At 47.4% G+C, this 22,836-nt stretch overlaps 1 protein-coding gene across 1 annotated transcript; it reads right to left on the bottom strand.

The window, feature by feature from the left end:
* Positions 1–10,604: 10,604 nt before the first annotated feature.
* On the bottom strand, positions 10,605–21,950 carry LOC116437975. The gene is made up of 6 exons (XM_032096406.1): positions 21,419–21,950; positions 20,305–20,583; positions 18,614–18,862; positions 15,313–15,447; positions 14,597–14,716; positions 10,605–13,164 (listed from the first exon to the last, which is right to left on the bottom strand). The coding sequence occupies exons 1-6, from the start codon at positions 21,477–21,479 to the stop codon at positions 13,004–13,006; spliced, it is 1,005 nt and encodes a 334-aa protein (XP_031952297.1). The 5' UTR covers positions 21,480–21,950; the 3' UTR covers positions 10,605–13,003.
* Positions 21,951–22,836: the final 886 nt, after the last annotated feature.

The raw sequence follows: 22,836 nt of genomic DNA, 5'->3' as shown, positions 1-22,836 counted from the left end.
AACGAGGTAAAAACCACTCCTTGCAGGAAAACCAAGGTTTCTTCCTTCTTTCTGCTTTTGTTTCCTTACAAAGCATGCACACACAAAAGGAGAGAGGAAGCAACAGCAGCAAGATCACATTTCTGTGCCTGACCTCCACCCTCTGCGGCAAAAAACAAGCAGAGGGCAAGGGCTGCCACACCCAGGTATGTCCTCAGCCAACCGAGCTGTGTTGAACTCTTGGACACATCGGCTTCCAGCCCGAGTACCTAAAGAACCCTGGGCAAAATGCAGCAACCCCGATTTCTCCTCCGTTTTTTGGTGGTTTTTTGCTTGGTCCATAAAGCAGAGCAGAGGGAGGCCCAGCATGCTGAAACCACTGCCCACACTCTGCTAAACTTTGTCTCCCTTCTTCTTCAGGGCAACAACCCTCAAAGTCCCCAGCTGCTTCCAGGGTACCCCGCATGTTGTCTGTTTGCTGGCACACTCACACCACCAACACGCTGGGGTGGGGATTGTCCGTGGTAGAAGTGAAATGCAAATGCAAAGACATGTGCCTACGTGAAGGTGAGAGAGAGAAGACAGGCAAAGCTCCACAGTGGTAGAACCAGGTGTAAAAGAATTCCCTGTATACATAATGAAGGCCACTACTTCCAGTTAATCAGTTAGGCATGCCCACATGCCACACCCAGCCTTCTAAACTCACAGCTGAAATGGGTCAGACCAAAAGCCCCCACAGTCCAGCAGACCAGCACACCAAACATCCTGGTTTCTTTTAGAGCAACAGGTAGGCAGGAGCAAGAAACTATTCCTATAGGATATAAAAAGTCTATCCAAAAATGAGCTTACTGTGAGCGGTGAAGAAGCACTTGAGGGAAGGGGTGAGGGCTCAATGGCTGATGTCCCACGTTCACTGGACATCACAGAAGTGACACCAGGCCTTGGTATTCCTGAGTCCTTGGTGCACGTGCCCAGAATCTACTTGCTTAGAGATTTAGTGTAACAAAAGCCAAAAGCACAGCCAAACCTGCAAAGGGCCACATCACTCACCTGCAGCAAGGATTCCTGATGAGATCCTGGCACATGCATGGTCCGTCCCAAAAGCAGCCCCTTTTCTAACCAGCATCAGAAACCTCCTGCAGCATCAGACCCAGCTGGATAAAGGCAAAGCAGCCCATGAGTCTAAGCTCAATCTTCCTGACAGATGAGGAGTGGGGAAATGTCAATATTCTGCCAGCTTTACCCTTCCTCTCTTGAGGAGCAAGACAACGTCATGCTGCAGTCCTGACTGGGCTTTGATTCCCATTTTAGAAGAAGGAAGGAATTTTTTGGATGTTACTTGGAAGGAAGCACTCTAAGTTGCTGCACTGATGTCTCTGTTTTCCCTTCAAGGAGATCCCCAAGAGAAGGCATTAAGGAGAAGGGGTCTGAAGGTATCTCTGGAAAGCTCTGTCTCAAAGCATCTCTCCCACAGCAGAGCTCTGGAAGCCAGCATGTACCTTCAGAGATGTGGCATGAGATAAACATCCTGAAAACCACTACAGCAGAGAGCACTGGCAGCCCCTGCACCAGCCAGAGATGCCCTCCAGGGCAGAGGGACTGGCACAGAGAGATCTGTGGCTGGAGCTGTGTGTGGTCACAGCCCAGACACCAACCCAAGCTGTGCTGGGCAGGACAAAGGGAACTCTGCCAGGCCTGTTAACAACACTGCTCTCACACTCTTCTGCTCTCTCCTCACACAGGAAGTAACACCACTGGATTAAACAAAGCCAGCTAGAAAACCAGGGCACTGATAAAAAAGCAGATGTCTCCCAGCACGGTGGTGCTGGGCCTGCCTTCAGGTACACCTGTCCTTAGTATCAAGCTAAGGATGCTTGAGCCCTGTTTAGCCCATTGCATTGCTACACATCCCCATCTTCTGACACACAGGAGCAGAGGACTGAGCACAGCCACGACAGTGGGCTGTGTCTTTGCACATCTTTGCTATCTCTCTGTGGCATTGTTTCCACTGTGGAAGCCACAAAGCGCTGTGCTCATACACGCTTGCTTTTGTGGCTTGCTCTTTCCTTTACACTTCTGCTCTTTGTAAGACAGTACACAGTTTCCTCACAGGGAATGTAAGTATCATACCCACACTTCTTTGTAAAGCTGACAGAGCCCCCCCACATCTGAAGGCAACATCTCAAGAGACAATATGCAGCTGCTCCCAGCTCTAAGTTCTCACCTTGGTGATGAACCAATAAACATTCATGGCTGAGGCTTATTAAACAAAAAAAAAAAAAAAAAAAATTGCTATTTGATCTACTGGAAAAGAAAGACTACAAATACACTTAGCATGCTCTTCACTGAAAACTAGATTTGTAGCCCATCTGATAGTTTGTGTCATCTTCTCTGGTATGAAACTTAGGTTATAGTAAGTGGTATTTGCATGTGAGTCAGACATCGTGCACTAAACATCACCCAAGACCTTCACACCTCTAAATTTCTCACAAAGACAGGCCCTCGATGAGACACAGTGTGTGAAGAGAAGAGCAAATGTGATTTTGATTGGAATGTCAGATGGGTAATATGTGGAGTGGAAGCTTTGGGGAAGGGTAACTTTACTCTTCTAAGCTCTTCTGGGTTTATACCCTGGCCAGGAAGACTAACAGCTGGGCTCCATCTGGGTTGCCCTGGATAGCAGCTGAGGGCTTCCTGATGGCACATTCCCCTTTACTGTAGCTTTTTACAAAGCAGGAGAAATTGTGGGCAGTGGCTGGAGCATGAAGAAGCACAGTCAGCCCTGGCAAGTGGAGTTCCCCCTGCCCTATGAAATGCCAGGGAACTGCTGGGTCCTACATCAAGTTTCAGCTATTTGGCTGATGAAGGACACATTTTGCCTCCTCCTCACTTCCACCTTACTTTTGTCAAGAAAGGAAGAACTCCAGCTTGAATGAAGTGGTGCAAATATGAAGAACAATAACTGAAAATAGAGCTTTAACCGAGGGCTTGGCAGGGATGCTGACTCAGTGCCTCAGGGTCAACTGAGAGCACTGAGCTGCCTGTACACAATGGAAATATTCCAGAAATAGTGACACAAACACAGACACACACTATCAGTAGCATACTGAAACAGTTATCTGCACTAACCTTTTTATTCTTCTCTAAAGAAAGGTAAGCAAAAGCTTTCAAACCATGAGTCATGCAGAATAGTCCTCAGCTGATTATTTGAAGAGACAAAATTCCCCTGTGATATCCATAATCCCACATAGAATATCCTGAGGTGGAAGGGATACACAAAGATCAGCAAGTTCAACTCCCATCCTTGCATAGAACAGCCCCAAGAACCACACCATGTACCTGACAGCATTGCCCAAACAATCCTTCAGCTCAAACAGACTTGGAGCTGTGACCATTTCCCCAGTAAGCCCATTCCAACTCCCCAGAAACCCCTGGGAGAAGGGCCTTTTCCTGTTATCTAACCTAAACCCCCACCCCAACACAGCTTCATGCCGTTAAATCTTTAGCCCCAGGTGTTCTCTCTCAGACTCATTTTCTTCTTTTCCACCTGTAAGCATGTGTCAACAGCCAAACCTCACAAAAACCACCCTTTATTTCTGGTCTGAAGGAACATGAGCCCCTCAGACCGAGCAGTCTGACAATCTGTGGTTCACAGCAACGACTGAGGCTAGAGCGGATGGCAGCATCCCATCAGTTATTCTTGCAGGTGGTGCACTTCAGTCTTGCTGATGTTTTCCATCACCTATAATGTTCCTAGAATTAGGACCTAACTTTCAGCATTCTTATTCTAGTAAATTCAGTGGCATTACTACTGCTGCAAAAGGTGTTGGCTTGTTGGCATGCTGCAATCAATCTGCCTTATACCAGAAGCCAGATAAATGACCAGAAAAGCCTCTTCTAGTCTTAGCAGTGGTAAATACACAGAGACCTGTATTAAGGACAATGTGCCCCTTCATCACGAGAGAATGGATGGACTAGCTACCTGAGAAAGACAATAGAAGAACAGCTGCTCCTAGAAATACATCCAGGAAAGACAAGCTGTTGCTACCGTCTAAGTAATCTTTTGGACAAGACCTGACACTCCCCAGAAACCATCAGCTTAACAAATGCATGCATACCTGGTGTTTTGTACAATATTTTATTCTATTATAGTGCTATAAATTCAGAGAGGAGTGAGGGACAGCTGGAAATGGGTAGGTGGGAGGTTGAGAAGTGATCCGGGAGACTGAGCACAAACAACTGGGTAATACATTTCAGTACTAAGCACATTTATTCCTAGGAGTGGCCCTGAATGGCCTTTATATAGTTCCCACACACAAAGGGAAGTCTTCCCTTCAAATGCAAGACATTGTTGGCATTTTTCCTACAAGTGCAGCCCCTGGGAGGCATGTATGTGGGCATAAAATGTCCTTTCTACTAAAAGACCCTGCATAAACTTCTCTGAAGCATCACTGTGGATCCTAAAAATGTCTGTAGTTTATTTATTAGACAGTGGACGTGTGAAAGCAAAACAAAAGGCCCATTATGTGGCCCCATATATATGTATAAAGAGGTTTGGCCCTTATTACTGGGAAATTAAGACATAAATTTCTCAGAAACATCTGAATGACCTGTCAGCACAGTCTTGCTGCTGCTCTCTGAAGCAAGAAAAAGTGTCTTGATGTCTTTAACACCACTTATCCAGATGCTTTTTGCACTGTGTACACCTGGGGCCATGAGATCCAGTGAAAATACAAGTCCTTTCCTGCTCAGTGCAGATCCTGACTTTGCAGCTCAGTTTCCCCTGCTTCTTCTCTGGTCCTACAACTTTCCTGTGCCCTGCGAACCTGTTTTTGGCCTCTCTGCTGTTTGTCTGTTCCTACATTTAAATGCATCACCTCACCTAGTCCTGCCAGGTAGCAACCTCAGTGTGCAGGGACAACAGAGTGGCAGGATGGGCTCAGCTCTGGGGTCCACACCCCACATGTGTAGCAGGAACCACAGCAGTGTTGGCAAAGAGCTTTTTCCACAGCAGGGGAAAGCACAAAGCTGCCTGTCTGTCTAAACATTTATGACCCGCAGCTGCTGTTGTCTGCCAGGAAGGGTAATGGCTAAGGTGCTGTGTCACTGCATTTCTGAGAATTTCTGCTTTTCAAGATCTCAGTGAGGCAGGTGCAGGATGTTCCGTGTGACGCAGGTGAGCACCGGGGCATGGGTGGCAACTTGTGGCTTTCCACAGTATTTCTGCCAGGGCAGTACTTGGAGCCCAACTCCTGTCACATTCCTGACAGTCAGATGGTGTCGCCATTCTTTTCAGCCACCCCTTCACACTTCATTCATGGAAGGAGCAGCCTTTTTGTTAATTCCAGGTGTCTTGTGTTCCCTACGTACAGTAAAAACTTGCCCAACCTCAGCGGGCATTTTGCAGAGCAGGAAGTTTGCAGTGCAGCCTCAATGGAAAGTTACTGTGCATGCCTTGTGCCCTCACAGGTAAGATGCACTGGGTTAGAACCACAGCTGCCATGGTTATTTGTGTTATCTTGGATACTCCTTTAAACTCTGCAGCATCAGTAATTCAGTATAAAAACAGGTATCTACTTTCCTCTTATGCTGAGGTTTTTAACCATCGGGGCTTTTTCAGATAGATGAGATAAAATTCACGGCAATGTTGACTCCTACTGATTTTCTCTCCAGCAAAGAAGGGCCTTTCCATCTGCATCTGGTTCTCTAGAGAATGCTATAAACAGATCTTTGTACTGGCCAGATAACAAAGCTTCAAACTCTCAACAAAAGGCAGGGAAACAAAACTCCTTATCAGACTGAATCATCTGAAGAAAAAGTCCCAAACTCTTGACAGCTGGGCAGAAATACGTAAGAAGAGAAGCTGAAGTTGCACAGCTTTCACCGTGACCTCCTATGGCAGCAAGAGAAATCCTGACCCAGCTTGTGCGCAGGAAAGAAAGAGAGCTGGCGCATTCTTACCTGTATTCAGGGTACCTAAAAGGCTGGCTGGAGTCCTGCCTTTCCATCACCCTTCTCCCATCTCATCTAGCAAAACCCATTCCAGAAAGTGACATCAGGATAAAAATGCTGGAAAGGATTTGCTAGAATGAGGAGTGGGGGGAAGAAGAAAGCTTATTTCCTGTTGGCTGCTATCAGATTTGGGTTTACTCCCCTTCTTGGGCTTATCAAAATTAGCACAGCGCATTCCCTGCAAACGGCTCAGGAGAACGACAGAGAGGAGTGAGGAGTCCCTGCAGCCCCAGGCAAAGCATCGCCTGAGGGGCTCAGGGGGCTGTGATCTACCGCCAGCAGAGGAGTGCATCTGTCTGGGGAACACGATCCATGACGAGCGTCAGGGAGAGCAGGCGTGAGGAGAAAGCAACAGCAGCTGCAGCTTCCTGGAGGACAGCATTTCATACTGCCTGAAGAGTTTGCAGGATGATGGAGGACAGACCTTGCCTGAGACCCCTGCAGCCTCCCCACCTATTTAAGGGAAGAAAAAGCATCTCTGTCTGCCATTACTCATCGCCACTTCTGTACCCTCAGTCATTAAGCCCGTGCCCTTTCTTCCCTTTGGATCCTGCACAGCAATCACTCTATCTGCATCCTCATCCCCCTCCTCTTTCTGTCCTGTCACGGTTCATCCTGACGCGGCAGAGACAGCAGCAGCAGAGGCTGTTCCACTCAGCAGTGCTCCTGCTCCAGGTTCAGACTGTCACACCCTGCAGGTGCTCCTGCTCCTGGCTCGGTGTGCCCCCTCGGGAAAGCCTCCACCAACTTCTCCCGTTGGCTCGATGTGAATGCCCCTTCACACACAGCTCTGAATCCCACCCTGGCTGTCCCAAATTCCCTCGACATAGGTTTGCCTGTTGTTTCAGAGGAGAAATCTGATGCCTATTGCTCTGTGATTGAAAGCTTTCACAGGAGTGCAACACAAACTCTTAGTGCTCTTTGCTTCAAGTCATCTTGTCAACGTCACTACTGCAATTCTCTTCACGCAGACAAAAACACCATCACAAGATATTTTTCTTTCTTTTTTATTTGTTTGTTTGAAGACGTCTTGTTACATGATTTCTCAGTAAAAAAAAAAAAAAAAAAAAAAGCTTTTAAAACTGCTTCATTCCTTAGTTTTGGGAAAATATGTTTTGCCCTGAAAGACGAAGTTGTATAAACCAAAGATGAGACAGCAGTGCTGGCTGGAGGATAGGCACCCAGCTGTACTTCTTTATTCCATTTGCATATGATATGGGAGTAGACAATAATTCTCTCTAATGTACTGCATTTGCAATTCCAAAAGATTTGCTGAAAACAGCCTCCAAGTAATTCTTGGTCTGTAATACATCTAGTTTCTGTAGTGTTAGACAATACTAAAACTATCAGTAACCATCATCAGTTTTAAAAATTCTGCAAAGAGTTTCCAATAGTAACTATATTTATATTAGCCATAAAACACACACTTTAGACTATAGCCCCATTCAGTATTTTATCATGGATATTGGCTACGTGTGACACAGAATATGCTAACCAGAAAAATAGATCAATTTAAAATTAAGCTGACCCGTATTTTCTACCTCTGCAGATGGGAACTTTCCTTACATTAGTGTTTGGCACAATGAGCACAGTACAGCTGTGCCAGGTACACAAACTTGCAAGCATAATGAATGATTTTAGAAAGTCAGGTTCCTGCTGACCTCATGCTTGATGGGAGAGTGGGGGAACCTCAGGGACTAGAAGCTGCTTGGGGCTGAAATCCCACCTCAGGCAGGAAATATCTTCATGAAGGTGACAATGATGCCATCAGCATGCATAGGCAGAGCTGCTCTGTGCTCTTCACATACCGCTGGAACGTACTTCCTCTCCAGCTCAGGGGTTTAGCCATATTGGAACACCCTGAAGTGCTCTTTAGGGTGGGTGTCTCTGTGGCCCAACCCCAACTCCCTCATCTTCCTGATCATTCAACATCCTTGGCCCTCCAGGCAGTCTGCTTTGGTACAGGCAGGGAACAGCTTCTTCAGACCCTATCAACACTCTGCGTCTCAGCCAGATCGCTTGGTGGTGACCCAGAGGGCTGGAATTGGGGCTGTCTCAGCCCCAGAGCCGACCAAGAGCTTCACTTCAGCCCTTCAGCCACCTGGAGCCACCAATTCAAGGAGTGCCATTCAAGGGAGAGCAGCCAGAAAGACTGCTGCACTTCCCTGTGGTCCTGCACAGCCCAAAGAAATCTGCTAAGTGATCATACCAAAGTTAAGTGAATGTTGATATAATTAAAACAACACCTGCCAGCAAGGACATGCAGTGATAGGACGTAGGACAATGGCTTCAAACTGAAAGAGAGTAGGTTTAGGTTGGGTATCAGGAAGAAATCCTATTCTGTGAGGGTGGTGAGGCACAGGTGGCCCAGGGAAGCTGTGGCTGCCCCATCCCTGGAAGTGTTCAAGGGCAGGATGGATGGGGCTCTGGGAAACCTGATCTAGTGGAAGGTGTCCCTGCCCACAGCAGGGGGGTGGAATTAAATGAACTTTAAGGTCTCTTCCAACCCCAACATTTCTATGATTCTATGATTTGCTTGCTGGAAAAGTACAAATATTTAGAAGGGCTTAGGGCCTTCTAGGTTCTCGGTAAAGACTCCCCAGCTGTCTGCAGCCACATCCTCTGCCTGAGAGATGAGTAATGTAATCTTGCAGAAAGGAAATGCAGTGTTTACTCAGAACAAAACCAATGCAGGACGCAGTAGTTGTCAAAGGTCCCAGGGTCCCCAATGGCTGGTCATGGGCTTTCCCAGCCTGCTTTACACCAGAGGATGAGAGGGGAGCATTGTATGTGCTCAGGGTGGTGAAGTGTAGGCAGGGTTTCACTGCACCCAGGCATGGAGCAGAAGGAACAAGCAATATCCATATGCTAATCCAAGCTTCTGCAATGACACATCACGGAATTCTGCTTCCACCTCAGGCAGAAATGGGTGACGCTGCCCTTCTTGCCCACTTCTGGTACTGGTTCTGTGTGTTTACCTACGGAAATCTGTGGGGCATCTCTCTCCTTCTCACCTGATGGTAATAATACCTACAGTTTGGATCTTACAGCACCACGAGAATTTGCTGGAAATGGTTTTAAATATATCTGTCTGTGACAGTGCCTTCTACAGCTGAGTCACACATGAACCTCTTGTTTGCTCGTTTTGAAATGAGGTGCAATAATTCATGAAAGGTGACATGAGCTTACCATGTACATGCCTAAAATCTAGAGCTTTGTTTTCAACTACACAGAGATTTCTATCAGAAGTTCACACAACCACTGCTTGCATCTCTCTTCAGTACAAATGCTTCATCTGCTGTTGTAAGCTGACCATTATCAGCTTTGTCTATCTGCCCTCAGACTCACCAGCTTCTACTCCATTGTTCCTGTAGAGCTGAGGGTAATAGGGAGGGCTGGTCCTGCAGCTCCACACAAACTGCTGCCTCAGCTCCCATGCTGGGCTCTGAGGGAGCACCCCAAGGGCTACATACACAACCCTTGGGACATCAGGCAGAGCAGCCTGTGGTAGAGGTTGAAAAACAGAGCACTGTTTCATTACTGGGATGTGGGAGCTTTTCTGACGTGAGAATTTTGTGGGGATGAGTTCATCCTGAATGCTAAAAGAAATCTACAGGGATCATTCCCCTTTCTCTGCTCACCATTCTACAACACATTTCTTGCTTGCTTTTGCTTTCACTTTGATCTTAAGTCAATTAAGTTCATTCTCTGCTCTCCTTTTATGTTCATAAACTAAATGAATTACATGATGAAAAGATTACATATTGCTTTTCATGTCAGTTGTTGCTTAGCACATGCCACAAGCAAACTCCTCTCTTCCCACCATGAAGCATTGACACAGATACAAATCTAAACCTCCATTCTGTATAGTGCTATAAACCACTGGTGGGTGGATATCACATCCCAAAACACCCACATTTCCCACAAAGCATAGCTCCCCTTGTCCTGCCAGCACTTGATTAGCAGAGGGGTGGAAGCTGCACTACTCCCAGCCTTCCCCAGTCAGGACCAGTGGCCAGAGAGGACAGTGACTGGCAGTTCCCATCACCTGGAAAGCACCAGCTCCCCAGAGGAGGCCAGAGGCACCCTGACACCAAGGACTCTCTCAGCAACCCAGAGAGGGCAGGGCTGGCATGGCACAGCCTCACTAAAGCCACCAGAAGCCCCACGGAGGCAGCCCAGGCACGTCTGATTCTGGTCAGATTCCTGACAGCACCATGCCCATCCGCACCCCGTTCCTCTGTCAGACCCAGGCCAGGAAGTGTCCCTGCTGTTTCCTGGGAGATGCAGCACCACAGGCTGGAAAACACCTGCAAATTCAGGCAGATGGCTCCTCGGAGTGCTGGATTTACAGGCTGCAGGATGGGATCACCCATGCCCAGGGACAAGTTATATGCCACTCTCCTACACTCTCTCCTGGGCTGACTTCAGATGAATGTCCTCATGATCTCTCTGCCCTTGACCACCCAAGTCAGCTCTAGCCAGCAGTAACTTGTTATCACCTTGCTTTTATTTGTCTGTGTATAAATTTGAAAACAAGCCTGTACTTCCTGTAAAAACCAGAAAGAGACAATTATTAAATAACAAAACTTAAACATTTCTGAAACAAGGTAGAAAACAGATCTTTTTATTTGGAATAAAATGAATCACAGGGAAAAAGGAAAAAGAAAAAAAAAACCACCAAAAAAGGACAATAGCTGGGCATGAACACAGAGTTAAAGGAAGAGCACAGGCTGCATCACTTCTCTCCTGACCTCACAGTAACAGAAACTTTTGCCCCGTTGCTGAACGGCACTTTCAGCTGTAAAGGCGAGAAAATCAGCCATGGTTCAATCTGTCTCACAAAGACCTCTCGCATCTCAGACTCCCATCTCAACGGGAAAAATCCTTCCAGGACTGGGATTACAACAACGGTGGTGTTCACTGCTGCTGGGCACCCGCAGCCCTCCCAGGGCTGGCAGCAGGAAGGCAGCACTAGGACAAGCTGGAGCCGGGATGCACCAGCCCAGCAGGACAAGGCTGGCAGCTCTCTCAGCCTCAGCACTGAAACACTGCCACCTTCCCCAGTGCAGCTCAGAGCACTGTTCAGCCTTTGAAGCATCTGCTGGAGTCGACTGTCCCCTCCTGCCCCTGCCAGAAAGTGCAAAAGTGAAGCAAAGCTGGCTGTCCCCCTTTTGGTGACACTGGCCCGGTGACACAGTTCACCCAGCATCGTTGCTTCTGTGCTGCCACCCCGAGAGCTCTGTGTCACGCTCTTGTCATTCAACTCACAGCCTCTGAGGAATGTTTATACTGAAAGGAGTTAGAACAGCACCGTAAGGAAAAGAATTATCACCTCCCTCTCACCGTGGAAAATCTGATTCCTATGGCAGCCTTTAAGAGCAGAGGCAGGCTGAATCACCACCAACACAGCACGGGATAAGGAAACAAGGAGAACAATCACCTATGGCTGGGTGTCACTGATGCAGAGCCTTGGCAAGTACACAGAGATGAAGGACTCCCAGGTAAGCGTGCAGCCTTCCCGCCAGCTCCCTCGCCTGGGAGAGAAGCCTTGGGTTTAGTTCGGATTCTGCTGGGGTGCTCGCAGCCCTCCTTGGATGGCATTCACCAGGCATGTCTTAAATCCATTTCCAAGGGATTCACACTGTCAGCACAATATAAAATAGGGATGAAATGGCAAGGGAGGAGAGGAACGCAGTACATACCTTCCCATCCTTTTTGGTCCCAATCTGTACCATCTCTGCTTTTACTCTACCATGCCTTTCTAGCCCAGCAGGCTAATTTAACACCGACAACCAATTTAACACCTCACCCTGACTGCTAAAATTGTCTTATACAGTAAATACCTTGCTCTGGCAGCACATCCTGCAGCACTCCCTGCAGCCCCAGGCAGCTTTGCTGGGACCCAGCTACCTGCTGCATGAGAAAGTCCCTGCCCTCTCCTCACCACATCCTTCTTCCCTGCAGGTCTACCCCCGCTGCTCCACAGGCACTCCTCCCCTGAGCAGAACAGCACATGCGTAGCAGCAAGACTCACCTAAGAGATTCTATAAATTGCTGCTGTCTGTGCAAATAGCACAGTGCCGAACAAGCCCACATGCACAGGCAGATGGCCAGCTTCATCAGCTTGCAGTAGCTAAACCATTACACTAAAGGCACTAATGCTTGCACTGATAAACAATCTCAGCATTAAATCAAGGTTTCTGCCAAAATTGCAGCCCCAAGCCCCAGGCTCCCTCCTGCTGGCAGGCAAGCAAGCGAGTGCCAGCGCTGGCTTAGCTCAGGGGCAGGCCAAGCAGTTGGGTTCTGGTGAAAGGTCACCTGTACCCTCTGTCATTTGGGGCACCAAGAGGTGAGCAAAGCCAGAATCACCCCAGGTCTACACACAGCATCTGCAAGTCAAATTTCAAGCCGCCACCACTGCTCCTGCTCCAGGCAGCAAGAGGTGAGGGCCAAATCACAGAGCTCAGAGGAGTGACTCAGATAAGCACCGGGCACGGCAGATACCGAGCTGAGACCTCCTTTGAGCTTCCTTGGCAGGGCCTGCGAAAAGATGCCCTGAAGTCTCCCGAGAAGAGGCTTTCTCAGGAAATCTCTGGCAGGTCCTTGGTTTCTGCCTTGGGACTGGCAGGCCACCTCAACCTGCCTGTAGTGCCTGCCCCTGGCTGGCAAAGACACGGCAAGGCATGGGGTGGGCAGGGAGCAGGAGGAGCCGCCCGTCTCATTCCAGGCTGTCCCTTGGGGCTCCTTAGTTTAGCTGCAGCTCTGTTATCAGGCGAAGCATCAAAGAGCTGCCCGGTTTTATTTGTTAGTGAACCTGCCAGGCCACGGCAGTGCAGCCTTGCAGCCACACTTGTGCTTTTCTCTATATTTTCTTTTTTCTTTTTAAATGAGGTTAGAAGGTCTGACACCTAACATCTTTTCCCTGCTAACATTTTCCAGACACAGTGAGACTATGGGATGCAAAGGACAAGTGTCACAGGCTTCAGGGTGGAACAGCAAGCATGTCAGATCAGTCATCAGTTGGATCCGGGAAACAGTCTGAGGCATCTTCCTGGCTTTCCATATCAACTATGACCTCAGGATCCGGCATTTCCTCAGCTTCTATCTGCACTGGTAAGTTTTCTTCTGCCAGTGGCTGGGGCTCAACACCTTGACCAATCTGGGCAGCATCTGGAAAAGGGAGAAATGGTTCATGAGTGCCCACACTATGGCTCACCCTCATAGAAATTCTTCCCCTGGTACCTAATGCTGCAGGGTGCCTGATCCACTCAGTCCCCTCACCAGGCATCTGCAAGTCAAATTTCAATGTTCTTTGTAACTAATCATTTACTGAGCTATCCATCATGCCTTATGGCACTTTGGTATTGAAGGTGTCTGGCCTCTTAATACCAAAGTACTTTAGTACTGCTAGTACCAAACCTTTAGTACCAAAATATTAAAGCCAAATCTATTCTCTTACATCTGAATAATTAAAGCTGGCTAAGAGCATACATTTAGTATGTTCTCACCTACTTTCCACGCATACCTCTGCTTTTTACTTAATTGTAAAAAATTTAAATATGGGCTACTTTTTTAGTCAAACTTCTAATGTGTGAATTTTTCATTAAAAGCTCTACACTTGAAGTATATTAATATTAAACAATGACCTGAAAGACTTTTTTTTTTCCCCTCTTTCTTGCTCTATCTTCATGAGTAGCATTTAATATTTTAAAAGCAGAGCAAAGAGCATCCAAGGTTACACACAGAGCACAGCCAAGCTACAAGAGGCTGTGCACAGTACAGTGAAGGACACCAGAAATGGAGACAGCAGTGCTGAGACCAGGCTATGACCTCTGTAATGCTGCTCCAGTTCATGACATCTCTGCTAAACCTACTTCAGCTGATGATGGTGCATTACTAGGCAAGGCGTTGCCAGCATTTTTATTTGGGTAACAAAACTGAGGGAAAGATAATGCAAAAAATGGAGTATTAATATCAAGCACTTACAGAACAGGAGATATCTGAAGGGTTTTTATCACTGCACTCTCTTGACCATATTGTGCTAAAGCTGTGGGGGTTTATGCTCAATTTCTTTGAAGAATTTAAAATGTGACCATATTCCCACTTCAGCCTCAATTTAAGAAAATACACAAGCCTCTGGCTTTGATGGGATTTAGCTGTGTTTACAGCTCAGCATATTGGTTCATGCTGTCCTGAAGATTACTGCTTACAAAAACAACACCGATTTTTATAAAACGTTACTGATGAGAAGGGGAGAGGGCTGAGAAAATTGCAGGAAAACTGCTTGGGGGAGTTTGGGGGGGTGTTGCTGGTTTTGAGGTATGTGTTTTAACACGGGAGATAGCAGAACAGGCAGTCTGCAGCCTGCTGGCAGCACCCTCTGTGGGATGCTTGTGGGATGGCTGCCCCTACCTCTCATGGCATGAGTAAGGTACTGAAAAATGCCCTGCTGCAGCTCCTGGACAAGCTGCAGCACCTTCCCTGTGCTGGCATGTCCCAGGCCCCTCTCTACTGTCACCTCCACCCCCACCAGCCGCACACAAACACTGTGTCCCTCCTAAATAAGGTATCTGTCTGACTTCACACCAGTCACTGGACTCACCAGGCTTCGGAGGATGGTCAGTTTGGGCAGCTTGAGCCTCGACACGGTCTCCATTGGGGGGACTCTTCATGCCTTCGCTGGACACCACTGACATTGTTAATCCGTCATCCTTCTCCTCCTCTGTAAAACCAAAGCCAGAGACTTGAAGGAAGAGGCCTCCCACGCCCCCAGCCTCGGCAGGTCTGCTGTGAGGTCAGACCCCCAACACGTGTCTGCATCCCCTCCTCATGTGGCACTGGCTCCACTCCCAGAGCGGACAGATGCCGAGAATGGAGGGCCACTGCCAACCTGACAGAGACCAGCCTGGCCATGCTGGCAGGATCACAGCTTGAGGTGGCACGGGCAGATTGCACTCAGGGACTGGTGCTGACTGCCATCAGAAACCTTCAGGTCATTTCGGGATCACACCTGAATGAGGTTCAATGTTATTGCCCATAGGAAAAGTTTTGTTGTGGGATTTTTCTGGCCAGGAGCACATGGTGACAAGTATGAGGTGAGTAAAGGAAAAGTGGAGTTTAATTCAAGACCCTGCTAGCCGTAAGAGCTGCCTACCAGCAAGCAGACTTCTGCTCTACCAGGTCAAGGGAGGACAGGCTGGAGGACAAGCAGCCACCCAGCTGACCCCAGTTTACTCTAAAGCCATGTCAACCCTAGCCTGCACAAACACTGTCCTCTCCAATACTCATCCCCAGGGGGTCACAGCATTCCCCACTCACCTGAAGGCACTGGGATGAATTTGTGTCTCCTCTTCATGCAGCAACATACGGCTGCAGGCAAAGCCACCACCAGGATAAGCACACCGGCTGCACACCCTGCCAGGATGTAAATGAACCCCGGGTACCGCAGCAGGTCTGCGAGAAGGACACAGCATTGTCAGGTACCGTGGTGGACAAGCTCCTTTCTCCCAGTGGGAGAAACCCTACAGCCAGATTAGAGCACGTGGACGTCACTGTTGCTTTGGTTTGGATCACGGGAGCTGATACTGTGAGTGGTGGCACTTTGTGATTTTTATCACTTTGTTTAATTATAGCATGGAATTTTTCATTAGGAGAAGAGGCCTGTGTGCCTAAGCTGTGCGCATTCGCTTCTGCCTGCTCTGACCACTGGCATCTACGGCAATTTGTAAGTTTTAACCAAATTTAGCAGGGAGGGTGGTGGTTTGAAAGATACTACATTTCAACAAGTTGTACGAAAACGGGCAGCTGAGGAGGGAGACCTAAGGAAGCTGAAGGAAAAGCTGCAGAGTCTATCCTCAGAGCTGGTATCAGAGACTCCGCTTATGAGTATCAGAGACCGCATAATGAGTGCACCAACCCCAGAGCAAGTCTCATCAGAGCCTGCACTGCCTCAGGCACCAAAGACTGGCCACTCGAGCCAGAGCTGTAGGAAAAAAAATCCTTCCCCGACTCCGCTGCTGCTCAGGGAAGGATTCCGCTCCGTTCCCCTGCCCAGCCAGGAGTGTGCGGAACACGCAGCAGGAGTGAGGGCTGCAGATGGCTGAGCAGAAGGGCAGCACAAGTCAGTGGTAATTATTACCCAGCTCAGCAGCCCTTGCTCAGGGTTGCTCTGACAGGGCAGACCTACACGTTCGCTGCTGCTGAGCAGGCAGCTGGTAGAGGGCATCACAGACATGCACAAGGGAGACCCATCCAGGCTTGCTCCTTCACTGAGACAATTTGCTCCAACCTGGGGTAGCCACTAGGAAAACTCTCCTTCCCATATGCAAAAAACCCCACGCAGCTCCACTTTAACGAGAATATAAATTCCTTGAAACTCCTTAGGTAAGCCTGTGCCATCCCTTTCTGAATAATTTAACTCCTTTTCAGCAGCACACACGCCTGCCCAGCACAGCACTGCACTGCAGCAACCAACAGGCTCATTTGGAGCTTATTTTCAAGCTCTCAAAAGCACTAATTGCTCCGTGTCTCCAGAGACTAGGAAGAATTTTAAGTGTTCCAGGATATACTACACACCATCATACTCTACCTACTCACCGGGATGGTAAAAACAACTGCACACAGGTGCTCATGGTATTTCCAGAGTGCTTGTTCCAGTCTTTTTAAGAAGAGTTACCAAGTTGCAAAAAATCCATATTCAAAATTAAAAATTTTCAGCAACTCTGAAATAATTTACTGAGTGATTTTAGTTGATGTAAGCGTAGAGAATGTTGTCAAAAGTATAAGTGGGAAATTTTTTCCTGCATCTGTTTCCTAAAAATTTTCTGCTTGTTAATAAGATCTTTTTGAGATAAAATACTGTGTTAAAAATAAGCAATGAACAAGTGATTAATCAATAAAAGTCTTTTATATATGTTGACTCCTTAACTTCTGAATTCTTTGTGTTCAGAGCCCTTTGTTGCCTGGGACGTTTACGGCATTTCTGCCAAATTGCTTTTTGGTAACAATTACTCAAAATTAATTTCATCAGCCAACCGGTTGCCCAAATGGACTTTTTTACACTGATCTTATACCTACAGCGGAAAAACTAAATTCAGCCCTTTGCCTGGAGCAAATAATATCCCACAAAAATAATTAGTTAGCCTCCAATTAAATTAAATGAACCCATTTCCCTCTTCAATTCATTTTACTGGTATTCAGAATTGCTTTAATTCACTTTTTAGAAATGTGGTTGCATTTGGTGACTAAAAAGTGGAATTGCTGCCGCTTTCCTTCCAAATACACATCCATGTGTGTGTCCATCCCAACAGAGCTATCACTAAATTCCCTCGTGAGCTTTCCGAGAGGAAACAGGGACTGGGCAGCCACCCAGGATCAACCATGGAATCTGTCAGCACTTGTGTGATTTATCACAGGGCTTGACTGAACAGCTCACGGATGTTCACATCCTCGCTCCCCAGTGCCTCAGCCAGCTTGGGTCTGACTGCACTGAACAGCCTCCAACCAATTTAACTGGGCAAAATTCAGATCACTGCTCCACAGCCACAAATGCCAAATTTGCACAGATTGGGCAGTGGTGCCAACAGGACCAGGCACGGACAGCCCACAGCATTTCTGCTGAATGCCTCCACACAGGACACAAGGTTTAGGTCAGGAAGTTTGCTTTCACACCAACTGCATGCCAGCCACAGAAAAACAGACAGTATCTGCCATGGAGCTGGAGCGTTTCTAAAATGCTAGAGTACAGTTTCTTTAGTGGCAAAGATGATTAAATTAATTACAGCTATTTTGTCAAAAACCTTATGGTTAAGTTATGTCTGTAGCTTTGATAACCATCTTTGCTGCCAGAGAGTAGAACAACCTTCACTACTGGAGGTGCAAATCAAATTATACCCAAGGATCCAGATTTTCTGTCTCATTAAACTCTGGCCTCATTCAAGAAGAATACTCAGCATTTATGAATAGTTTGCAAATGGATAAAGTCTCGGCCTTCTCGCAGAGTTTCATGCCTGAGCAAGAATATGGAGCGGAAGAAACCCCTACATTCTATCAGTAAATGACTTGTGTCTTTACCCACTCCTGATGATATGGGGCTGATGGAGAGACATTTGTATGGATCAGCAAATCTTTCATGCTTCAGGCCTACATAAGGGGAGAAGAGACAAGTCAAAACACTTCAGCTGAGTCCAGCAGCAACAGGGCTGAACTAGGGGAAGGGGTTTTATGGGGATGCACAGAAACTGGAAAGCATCTGGGTCATGGATGCTTTTCAGAGTAGGAAGCAGCCTGTGTTTCTAAAGGAGCATAGAGGATTGGTGCACAGAAGGGTGCAAATCTCCATCACCAAAAAGTGGGAAAAGAGACAGATGGAGATCCATCCTTGCTGCAGAGCTAGGTAAAAGAACTTTCTCAACAAACTTATCCCATCTGTGGTTGCAGGCTGTGTCAGTCCAAGGCACAAGAGGGAGAAGGAAACCAAGGGGTCACTTTCTAAAGGCAGGATTTGGTAAATATAGAAGGCAGATGCCAGAGAAGAGTTTGGTATTTTGAGGACACCAACAACTCAGTTTGCTGCTGCAAGAGACCAAAAGGAAGATTTTCTGGAGACGCTGTTACTCACCGTAGCTGCAAGACAGTGTAATGGGCCTGGTCCTTGTGACATGGCTCCCCTTCAAAACTTCACATACAAACTTTCCAGGCTCAGTTTTGTCCAGGTGAACCATCTTCCCAGCATTCTTAATGCAAGCCCCCTCGGCATTCAGGTGGGTGCCATTCAGCAGCCACCGAAAGACCATGTTCTCGTTGCTGGCCACGTTGCAGGACAACTCTGCAGTCCCATCAGGGAAGCACTGGATACCAATGGTCAACTCTGGTCACACACAGCATGGGGCAATGGGAACAGGGAGGAAAGAGAGAGGTGAGGAGAAGACTCAGCAGTGAACATGAGCTGGACAGAAGCATCCCTTACCAGCAGTCTCAGTACCACCACATTTACTGTATAAAGGGAGCAGAAAAACAAGTAACCAGACTCTTGAGTGCCTGCACTCTGCCCTGAAATGCTTACCACTGCCCACCCTGCTAGTGACTCTTGGTCCCTGTTTTGGGGATGCCACCAAAATGTGGCATCTCTTCGTTTTCCTTACTGACACTGAAAGAAAACAAAAAATAGAAGTCCCTGGTCTGAGGGGATGGTAGAAGCATCCAAATTGTTTGCCAGCCAGAGCCCTCCTCTGTAATCAGCAGATAAGAGTCTCAGCCCTCTCCTCCACCAGAGGTTTGTACTTTTGCTGTCCCTCTGCCCCTTCTCCCATTTTAGAGAGGAGCTGGTGCAAACCATGGCCAACATGGCTATGAACACAAGACACCTGCAGTTAGATGGGGTACCCAGACTAGGACATTTTAGAATGAATCAATGGATCATTGCTCTTACTACATTTCCCTGAACTTCTTTCTTTCAGTCTTCTACAATAGCAAACCTATTTCCTACATTTGCCAATACAAACTAGATAGAGAACTGGTATGGTTTTATGACAGCAGGAGTAACACTGAGAACATCCATCCATGGAAATAACTTTCCTTAGAAATCACTTTCTTATTCTAGGACATCATCATCAGTTACAATTCCCTGCCTCCAGGAATATGTTTGCTGTGGAAGTTTTTCCCTGGCTTGGGGGTGGCAACAGAACAGAAGGAGGAGGCAAAAGTTCCCAAAGCAAATCCACTGAAATGGAGGTAAAACCCAGGACACTTCTGCAGTCTTTGACTACTTCCAGTCTAAGCCCCTGTTCTTCATACCAAGGAGTCACATCTTTGACCTGCTGTGCACACCAGTTCCGCCTGTTTGCACCCAAAAGGCGTAAGGGATCATTTGTCTTCACTGAGAGCAGTTTGCTCAGACATTTTCATTACAGTTTCGTACACTTCAATTTATCTTAGGAGCCTGTGTAAGTGAAAGCCCTGCAAAAGGAGCGGTGATGATGAGGACCAGAGCAATGCTCTCTGTCTGCCCAGAGCATTATTCAGCAGGAGGACAAACCCTCCTAAGCCTTCTCCATATTAACCCAAGCAATGAGCTGGATCCTGTACAGAAGTGACTTTGTTTCTGTCTTTGCTGCCTGCAGATGGATGAGCGGGCACATCAAAGGGAGCAGGAATTCTGAGGCCATAGGGGACAGGAGGGAGACTGGCATCATTCCCAGAGGCACCTATAGCTCCTGCAAGCTCAAACAATTTCTTAGGAAGAATATCAAGGCATCAGGCTTCCAACCAGGCTCCCAAGTTCAAAAGTTTTTTGTTGCTAAGGCCACTTACCAAATACTTCCAGTGCAAAACTTCTGGTGTTGTTCTGAAAAACAAATTCATATTTTCCTTCATCATCTTTCTCCACATTCCTCAGCACTAGGGAGCCGTTCTCCAAGTTCAGGCATCTAGTGGCAGAAGTGCCACACTTGGCCAACAAAGTATCACTTAGGACATTTGTAACGCATTTCTCATCCTCCTTGCTCATGCTGGAGAAGTTCTGCAGGCTTTGGATTCCCAAAGAAAAGACTGCTGAGTCGCCGCTGACCGCAGTGGTCCGGATGGCAGAGCCTGAAAGGAGAGCAAGCTTGTGTCCATCCATCCCCTCTCAGCTGCCTCCCAGGAAGGCAAATGCCCAGGCAAGACATAAGAGGTACAGACCCAACCCTAGTGACAGGTTGGATCCCCAGTGATTGAAAATCAGAGGAGTGGGATGCCTTCAATAAGGTCCAACTTCCCCCACCTCAGTAGCACAGGAACGGTGTGCACGCCATGCACACAGGGACACAAAAGGCTGAACAGCTGGTCTTTTCTCCCCATAAATTTAAGATGACCATCTACCACTCTACCAGCCCCTGTCAGAGATGAGAGATTGTGCAAAGAAAGGTCGTCAGGGCATCAATGCCATGGACCTGTTACAGAGGGTAGCAGAAACAACAGCTGCAGGTGCACAGCTGCTTTCACCCAAAGAGGAAGGTCGCAGTTTTAACTTGAACAGGTCTCACAGTACCCTTGCACGTTTTTAAGTTGTTGTGTGTAAATCAGAGATGGGTAAATGGCAGGGCGACAGCAGCTTGGGGACTAACCCAAGGTCGCACCGAGTGTAGGGAGCTGGACCACATTGCTCTCCAGCCAGCACTCTGCGTACAAGGACCTTACATTCCCCGCTGGAAAGCTTCTGCAGACGCAGGACACTCAGAAAGTACAATATTGTTAGTTATCCTTCGTTTACTAGAAAAATAATCTGTCTTACTCTGGTCTGACTTCCCCTTTCATGCATTAACAGCTACACTATTTGATGTCGCCCCAAATCTGGTAGCGTCCTTAAAAGATCTTGGAGCAAAATTAAGGTGTCTGCTCATCTAGGCAAATCTGTGCCAACCCCGTAAAGAAAAATCCTACTTACCTTGAGTAACAGTTATTGTCATCAGCAAGCAGAGCAGAGTAAAAGGAGAGCCGAAATCCATTTTAAAGAGCTCCGTGCATCATATGCTGAGGAGACGATCTGGCTACTGAGCTGGGTGAATATAGTGTTCGGGAAATGATGTCAGAAGCAAGAGTGGAAAAAAAAGAAAAGAAACTCCATAGCGGACAGATTGAATGATGTTTCAAAATAGACCTGCGAGGTTTTGGGTGACTGAACTCAGGCTGAGCCAATGCAAGCCACAATGTGCGCTGCAAAGTCCCGCAGCTCAAAGGTAGCTGCGAGAGTGGGAACAGGGCTGAGAGGTGAGGGGAGGCAAAAATATCTCCTGGTCAGCTCACCCCATTTTGGAAGATGCTAACGCCAAGAGCGGGCAAAGGAGAAGTACCTATTTCTTTCATCCTTTTCTAGTTTATCGAAGTGCAGCATCCCCACCCAGGGAGGAGAAATCAGTCCAATCAGATATAGCACTGCACATGAAAAGCAGCCGATTTTCTGAAATACTGGAAACCATCACTCCTTGACGTCTCACCAGCAGGAAGGAGGTGTGGGACAAGGCGCTCCTTCTGTTCCCAAAGGCTGTGTTGCCAGTGTGAACTTTGCCAGGCTCCTTTAGTGACTGAGTGATACCTGCCATGCAGAAAAGGCTCATACAGCCACCCAGGCAAAGAGTAAAACTTATGGGAAATTAATTTACATTGCAAAACTAAACTGAATGTAGCCTGAAAGCCACCCCAGCTCTGTTTGGAGTGCAAATCTCAGAGATGAGACTGAAAAGCCAATCCTGAAGAAACACTGTGAACCAGTTATCTGGAGGGCCCCATAAGGCAGATACTTGGCACTTTTTGAGATGGCTTAAAGCACACTGGGTGTTGCACTGTGCCGAAGTGGGTTACACAAACAACACAGCAGGAACTGTCTCTCTCACTGGAGGAAGTAAACTGCTATAGCATTACAGCCAACATCTGGATGATTTCAGATGCTTAGCAGATGTGCTGGGGAATAACTACAACAGCTGGGTTCAGGGTGCAGCTGGAACCTCATCCTTTTGTTTCTCTGGACACAGACATAGACACAGCCCCTTAAGGAAGCTCCATACAGTGGATTCACGTGTACACACACACTTCTGACAAGTGGGTAAAACCCTTGCCTGCACCATTTTTCAACCAATCTGGCTATGCTTGATAAATTCCACATTTCAGCCACTGGTTTGGCCACTCTGACTTGTTATTAATGACAATTACATCTCACCTCCTGCTCCAAGTGTCCCAAACTTACAAGTTTGGTTCAAGGCTATCACAGCAATATGCTGTCTTTATCATATGTGCATAGGACAGGCCTAAACTGATCTAAGATGAGACAGAAATAGACTTCTCTGAGAAAAGCAGTGAAGTGAGTCT

Source organism: Corvus moneduloides, chromosome 2 (genome assembly GCF_009650955.1).
Source record: "Corvus moneduloides isolate bCorMon1 chromosome 2, bCorMon1.pri, whole genome shotgun sequence".
Lineage (NCBI taxonomy): Eukaryota > Metazoa > Chordata > Aves > Passeriformes > Corvidae > Corvus > Corvus moneduloides.
Note: the sequence above shows the minus strand (reverse complement) of the source record. Positions and strands in the feature narration are given on the sequence as shown.